We start from the raw sequence: 8,195 nt of genomic DNA on the forward strand, positions 1-8,195 counted from the left end.
AATGTGAAGGTAAAATAAATTGAGGGGCAACTTTTGAAATTTAGAGGATTAGATACTAAAATAGAAGTTCATTCAAGACATATACCGAGAAAGATAGATGGATTACCGGGATGCTTCAAACACCTATATGATGTCATAGTTTGGCCACACACCACCTAAAAAACCGGCTATCCTTTACATGTTTTTTTTATAATATTTATTATATAGATAAAGTACAAATTTGTCTCTCAATTTAATTAAGAATGATAAAAAACCAAGATGATATGATAAAAATATCTCTAAATAAAATGTTATTTTTTTAACTGAAAAGGTATAATACTAATAAAACTGCACAATAAAAATTAAAAATTTAGTACTCATCTTGTATTCTAGTATAAATGTTTTTGGTTAAAAAATAAAATAAAAAACCCTATTATGTAAAATTTATTTTTAAAGAAATTATAATTTTACTATTATAATCTATCATGGTTTGGAATTACAGTAAATAATACATCCTTTTATTTTAATATATTTTTGTTAGAATATAGAGAAATTATGGAGCACAGCACATAATCAATTTAAGAAACAAACAAATTAATTGAAGATCTCAATCTTAAAATTAATTTTTTCTTACAATAATTAATTTGATTTTTTTTTCCTTCTATCGTATTCCCTATATAAACAATTATATTTAATAATTATCAAATGAATATAATCGTACTATATTTTTGTTATCATTATAGATCCCCCTGGAATCTGGAAAAACTAGATTCACATGTTTCTAACAAAGCATTAATAAGACCAAAGCACCCTTGTAATCCCTCATTAATAACTGCCACTACTTTCCCACATCTCTGTTTCTTGTTGAACCTGTAAAAGAAAAACAGAAACAGAGTTGGTGTGGTGTATGCCTGCAGACAGCGACTTGCCCATCTCTTTGGTTATAACTGTTTCCCAAAGTGCACAGCTTGAATACAATACCATCATCCATACTCTCTCCCTCTCTCAAAGCTTCAATTTCTGAAGCAATCAGGAAGAGCAGAAACCCTAGCAACCCATCATCATCATCTACTTCTTCATACAAAAAAATTAATTAATAAATAAATAAATAATGGCTGCTCTTAATCTTCGACAACCACCACCAGAGGATGAATGGGTTCACACTTATCTAAAATTGCTTCCTCAATGGAAAACTCTTGCTCTTTCTCACCAGGTGCCTTACTCTTAATAACAATTACGTCTTTTTTTTTTTCTCCCATTCATTTCTCTTGTTTGTTGGAGTTCCATGCAGAATTCAAGTTTTATTAATCTAGTTTTTGTTGCAAGATGAAGAATATGAATCTTTCTTTCTTTCCCTCTGTTAATTTATTTTGCTTTTTGGGTTCTAAATATTGTGAACTTTCAGTTGTCAAGACGTAAGTTTGCTATAGTTAATTCAAATTTAAAACATTTCTCAATTTCTTACAAGAAGTTCATCCTGGGAATCACGATAAGGGGTATTTCCGTGTCCCAATGTAAATTGTAGAGTGCAAGTGTGAATTTTTCCATCTGGGTTCAGTTCACTGAAGATTTTCGGCTACTTCAGTGCATGAATGATTGCCGTTTATATCATTTTTATTTTACTTCTGATGTTTTAATTTCCTTGGCAGTCAATGATACCGATTTCAATATCTAGAGTTAATCAATTTGATGCTGCGAGATTGGACATTGAAATGTCAGCTATGTTAAAGGAACAATTGGTTAAGGTCTTTTCTCTAATGAAGGTATGGTTTAGTTGCGAAGTTGATTTTAGTGAACATGTTGATATTATGCTGCTGGTGTCAATCTTTAATTTGATTCTTCCCTTTATTGGGATTAGCCAGGGATGTTATTTCAATATGAGCCGGAACTTGATGCTTTCCTTGAGTTTCTCATTTGGAGGTTCTCTATCTGGGTAGATAAGCCTACTCCAGGAAATGCTCTCATGGACCTGAGGTACAGAGATGAACGTGCAATGGAATCAAGAGGAAAAGGTAGGCAGGTCTGCGCATTACTGTAATGCTTATGGTGTTGATTTAAGATAGTAGCTCAGTATTAAGTGATTGTTTGACTGATAGATTGTCCTTAATGGCTATGTTGCTTATGCAGATTTAGAAATGAAATACATGCCTTCTTTACAAATTTTGATTACATATCTTGATAGTATGTTTGGGAATTTAGGAGGGATGGATTGGAAGGGATGGGATTAGGGGAGGGGAGGGGAAAGGAAGGGCAATTAATTATCCCACCCCTTTTTTTTATGGATTCCAAAGTGGGAATATAAATTAATTTTCTCTTGTTTGTTTAATGGATGGTAGGGAAATGCATTAGTTACAATTTTACAGGTCTCCTTTTAGGGTGGAAGGGTGAGATATTTTTTTTATTAAGTAATGAGGTTATAACAGGGAGTTAAGAAAGCAATTCCTTCCCTTTCCATTGTTTGGGTCTGACATTTTAATTAGAATGAGGGGTTAATTCCTGGCCTAGGTTCCTCTTCTCCTCCTATTAAATTGAAGCAGAACAAGTAGAAAACTCATGCCCCAGTTTTTCCCCTACATTTCCTTCCACTTCTTTCTGAAACTAATTTTAATTGATGATTGTTTAAATTTTCTAAATTCTGTGATGCGCTTCTAGTTGATTATTAAATTCAAGATTTGGCTAGCTTCTTGGATATCACTATTTGCACTCAGTCAATATAAATTGAACTTCAATTAAAACAGAAGTTCCCTGGCTTTATATATATTTTGATGGTTCTCCTTTCTTGTTGAGCCGGAATACATATTCAAATGTATCTAACTTTCACTTTGAGTACTGCTGGTTTTGTAAATGCTCTTCTGGAAAATGAAATGGATTGACATGATTGCTATGCCTATTTTTCTCCTGTAGAACTGTTAAATAAATTTTAACATTTTTGTACATGTTCTTTATAAAACGTGATTCCCTTTTCTGAGGATCATGTGGGAATTGAAGAAGTGTGTGATCTGTTTTCCCCTTTGACATGATATTCCATGCATTTACACAAATGGATCTGTTCTTTTATATATATATATATATATTCTCACTGAACTTTCATATCTGACATGCAAAGGAGCGAAAGGCCCCAAGAGACAGTTTTAAATTCTAGCTGAGGAAGGCACATATGAAGTTCCCTGATAATTCTTCATGTCAGCATTACTTCACCCTCTTTAATATTCTAACTTCCACTTGGTGTGTTATTTTGCTTATAGTTAGAACAGGTTTGGAAGGACCTGGACTGACCATTGCACTGAAAATTTGGTATTGCATTGCCACTGTTGGTGGTCAGTACACCTGGGCTCGCATACAGTCATTCTCTGCTTTTCGTAGATGGGGTGATTCTGAACAGGTACAACTATCATTAGTGTTGTTTGTTTTTTTTTTTTTTTAAAAAAAAACTTCTAAAGAACAATTCTCTGAAATGGCAGTGAAGATCGAAAAGTACTTATTCTTTGTGTATTTTTCAGAGGCCACTGGCAAGGCGTGCGTGGATTTTGATACAACGTGTTGAGGGGCTTTATAAAGCTGCTTCATTTGGCAACCTGCTAATATTTCTTTACACAGGACGGTATGTTGTGTATTGTTGTTTCTTGAATATTAATTTCCATTAATTAGTAGTATGAAATGAAGCTGTGCATGTCAATTGTCTTTGTAAAAGAGGAAACACACAACTATTTGGGGAAATGCATATTCAGTTATTACTTGCGTGTTTAATTACAATATCTGCTCTTTTCCTGTCAGCCTAATATGATGATCAAATGGATTGATTACTATCACGAGATATCATGATGGGAGAATCCATTAAGATTATTCACTTAAATCACATAATTGGATTTGATGATTCTTTAAATGTATGTCTTGTTTTAATGCAGATTTAGAAACCTCATTGAAAGAGTCTTGCAAGCAAGGCTCGTCTATGGAAGCCCTAATATGAACCGAGCAGTTAGCTTTGAGTACATGAATCGCCAGTTAGTGTGGAATGAATTTTCGGTAACTGATTTTTCTTTAGCATGTTGAGTCCTTTTTAGATCATTATCTTTCTCCTACCTTCGGATGATCTCTAGTTTCTGTTGTTATGATATTTTAGATGAGTATCTTTCTCCTACTTTGGATGATCTCTTCTTGCTGATGTTATGATATGATATGTTTTGTCTTTTCGTAGTGTTTGAATTCTTTAATTATTAATATCCAATAACACAAAGGGCAAGGAAATAGTGTGGGTTTTTCTAGCATTGTATGAAGTGTCTTTGTCTTGCACTTCTCAAGTGCTTTATTAGTCTGTGATGCAATGTTAGTTTGGTCCATAACTATCCCTCCTTAACTGCTCACATTTGGGTTTCTTTCATTGAAGTTGGATCCCCTGACTTAGGTATAAACTTAAGAATAATGAATGCAAGGAAATTTTGCATGTGAAGTTATCAGTTATAACTTTTTGAACCTGTTAATATTTTTAACTAGGTTTTAGTACATTACTTTTCAACTGGATATTATAGTGACCAAAGTCAAACTCCATGAGTTCACTTAAGGTGACCAGAATGAGGCTTGTTTGTAGATGGATCGAGGAGGAAAGAGTAAAGGTTAAAAGAATAAATGATTAAGATTTATTACAAGCTCTATTTGGAGTTTCCAAAAGGATGGCCCATTACCTAGAAACTTTTGCACCTTTTGTACCATTATTAATTTTTGGATTGTGTTTGGGCAAACATTTTTAAACATGATTATTTTGTATCCCTGACAAAAAAGGATAACTGTTGGTGGGGGGTTATGTCTTATAGTGAACAAACACTAATCTAGCAATTATAGGCTCACAATTTATTGGAAGTCACAGTTTTCAACAAGGCAACTATTGATTGTACTTGTCTTTGCATTGGAATCAATGAGCGATCATGATCAATTGGTTGAACACATCCCTTATTGTATGTTCATGAAAACAATGTAGACAATATATTGGGTAAGCTATATTCTAACCCTTGTAGATTCTGCAATGCTCTACTTCAACCGAGTTTAAAATTTTCCAACGTCAACCTTAGAGTTTCAAAAGAGTTTCCATATGCCCCTTTAGCATTAAATAACTAATGGAAACTAATGGCAGGACTTCCTTTTGAATTCTTTGTTGAGTATTTTTGGACTTTCAAGGGTTTTGTGGAATACTATCACATTTATGATATTATGGGAGTAAAAATTAAGAGAAAAATGAGAAAAAAATGACAGCAAAAAACTAGAAAAGGTAAGCATTCCATGAGATGCTGGTAGCTATCCAACAGCCAAGGGCCAAATTAGAACTCTTTTGGAACTGTAGAGTTATCAGTGAAATTTGATCTATAAGGCTGGAGTGGATGGCTAACTCTACAGGGGTAAAAACAGTTTACCCCAGTATGATCAATAAATCTGCTTTCTGTGTGAGTGACCAACTTCAAGATGTATCCTTTATTTGTGTTTTACTCAATTTAGTTTTCTTAGTTTCTTTGAATTGACATGTTATGCTGTCTCAATTCGCCTTCGTAGTTGTGTTAATAGAGCATACTATCTTAGTTATGTGAATTAACAGTTAGTTAGAATGCTGTTTCATTCCCAAAAAGATTGTATTTCGGAAGCAGAACCTTATTAAACAGATAAACATTGTTACTAGACATGATTGGAGTTGTCTCTTTTGGCTGCTGTTTGAATTGCCAAAGTTTATGTACCAGCCATAATACCATCTGCGCTGATAAATGTGGTCCTTCTTTGGCTTATCTGCAGGAGATGTTGCTGCTACTTCTACCTCTTCTTAACTCCTCGTCTGTTAAAAAATTTCTTAGCCCATTTTCGAAGGATAAATCTTCAAGCTCCAAAGTAGATGATGATACTTGTCCAATTTGCCAGGCAATTCCAACAATTCCATTTCTTTCTCTTCCCTGTCAGCACAGGTATACAACTGCTTTCTCCTTTGCTTTGATTAAATCAACTTTTAAGAACTACGTTTGTGGTACGGGCTACGGCTTAAACAATGTAGATCATTTTTCACCAAAGTTTTATACACACTGCATGAGAAAAGCCTAGGGCATAATTATGATTTCCCGATCCCTGCAAGCCTACTGGTCACAAATACTGCAAATTTCCAAAATCCTTAGCGTTGCCCTTCTCTGGGCATGCTTGGCTCAAATTTTGTTGTACCACACAGGCCAAGTCTACTTTCTGCTTTCTGATTTATTTCTCTCCTTAACACATACCACCACAATCAGATGTTTGGATAAGATATTTTTGGCCGACTTAATCAGTTTTGAAGTACCTTTTCCAGCGGGGCTGAATTTCCAGAATGTGTTTCTCCACCCCCTTCCCTAAAATCTGATTTTTTCCCCTGCTGGTAGGTACTGCTACTACTGCCTTAGAACACGATGTGCTGCAGCTCCATCATTCCGCTGTCCCAGATGTGGAGAGCCAGTGGTTGCTATGCAGCGCCATGGCAGTTTAGCCAGTAATACAAATCCGAACCAATGAGTACTGTAGGGTGGTAGGATGGAGTGGTAGAGTACTGTATAAAATATGCCAAGAAATAGGCATACAATATAATCAAGTGATTACGTTTTTTCTGTAGAAGTATTTATCCCCCTAATCAAGTTGGGGAATCATTCTTTGCCATCTTTATGTGACCTTGAATATTCTTTTCAACGATACCACCAATTCTTCAAAAACAAGGATTAAAATTTCCTTCTTGATTAACGGTTTTAAATGAAGTTCTCTTTTCTGGGCCTCTGGGGGCCGTGGAGTCCTGTAAGCAATTGTAATGCTTCCTATGTTGATATAAAAACGAAAGAGTCTATATCAATGGGTGTAACACCCTGTGAAGTCAGCCATTTGAGGGCTCATTATATATATTCCAGTCATGGTTTATGAATGGAAGGGTGTGCGCGATGTGATGTTACTTGTACCTTGTCGAAGGCAAAGAGAAGTTTTGGGAGACGGAATTCTGGAAGCTAGTAGGTCACATTGTATTTTAAAAATATTTTTATAAAAATTTAATTTTTTTAAATTAATATATTTTTAATATCTTTAAATTATTTTAATGTATTGATTTTAAAAATAATTTTTAAAAATTAAAAAAATATTATTGATATATTTTTTAAGTGAAAAATAATTATAACTATATTTTTAAATACATATTAAATAATTAGTCAATTCTGATACTTTTTTGGTTGAATTTAAATGATACTTTTTTGGTTGAATTTAAACTTAGTATAACCATTTATTCAATCGTATTATTTTTATAGTTTTAAATTAATTTATTTTAATATTTTAAAATTATTTTAATATGCTCATATTTAAAATAATTATTTTTTAAAATATAATATTTTAATGTATTTTCAAAAATAAAATATTTTAAAAAATAACTTTTATTATAATTCCAAATATGTCATTAATGTTTATTTGTATTGTTTGGTATCATGTTGTCATTTCATATTGCTATTTATATAAAAAATATAGAAAAAAATATTTTTTAATATATATTAGAATGATGTCATACTTTGTCACCGGCAGGTCAAACTTGCCCTCACATAAAAAAAGAGAATGTTTGATAATAATAATAATTTAAATTAACTTTAATAACTTGCCACATGGAATATGAAATTAAGATATCCTACACAAAAAAAAACATAACAAATCATGAAACTCAAGTTCTAATAACTTAATATTAATGATAAAATTAATTTTTTTTTAAAAAGACAACATTGAAGAAAAAAAAGTTACGTCAGCCCGAGTTAATTTGACTAACTCACCACATATAATATGAGATTGAGATTAAAAAAATAAATTAAAAAAAACCTAGAAAAAAAAACTAAAATTAAATCAATAAAAAAAAACTAAAAAAACCTAAGTCAACTTCTTTTTATGGGATTTCCCATTACAGGTTAATGAAGTCAACATAGGTTAACTTCATTAACCTACACTAGGATAATCCCATAGAAAGAAAAGCAAAAAAAATATAAAGTTAAAAGGTCAATAATTTAATATAAAATGATGAAAGTGAAAAAAAACCATTTTCATTAAAAAAAATTAAGAAAGAAAAAACTCAAGTTAACTCGGGTTAACTTAACTAATCAGTTATTTGGGATACGAGATCAAAATAACTCCACATAGAAGAAAGTGAACAAACCATGTAGCTTAAGGTCCAATAATCTAATGCTGAATAATAAAATTAAAAAAAA

General features: G+C 32.4%; 1 protein-coding gene across 2 annotated transcripts; it reads left to right on the forward strand.

Moving 5' to 3' along the window:
• The first annotated feature begins 801 nt into the window (after nt 1-801).
• LOC105115368 (peroxisome biogenesis protein 2-like) lies at nt 802-6,711 on the forward strand. Of its 2 annotated transcripts, XM_011012227.1 has the most exons (8): nt 802-1,192; nt 1,629-1,742; nt 1,838-1,991; nt 3,225-3,361; nt 3,480-3,580; nt 3,885-4,002; nt 5,752-5,918; nt 6,360-6,711. In XM_011012227.1, exons 1-8 carry the CDS (start codon nt 1,091-1,093, stop codon nt 6,487-6,489), a joined length of 1,023 nt encoding a protein of 340 aa, XP_011010529.1. In that variant the 5' UTR covers nt 802-1,090; the 3' UTR covers nt 6,490-6,711. The 2 variants fall into 2 exon arrangements, with proteins under 2 accessions (XP_011010529.1, XP_011010530.1); XM_011012228.1 differs by lacking the exon at nt 802-1,192 and having other exon boundaries at nt 1,654-1,742; nt 1,842-1,991.
• The last annotated feature ends 1,484 nt before the right edge of the window (nt 6,712-8,195 follow it).

The sequence above is a fragment of the Populus euphratica genome, unplaced genomic scaffold (assembly GCF_000495115.2).
Source record: "Populus euphratica unplaced genomic scaffold, PopEup_1.0 scaffold683.1, whole genome shotgun sequence".
NCBI lineage: Eukaryota > Viridiplantae > Streptophyta > Magnoliopsida > Malpighiales > Salicaceae > Populus > Populus euphratica.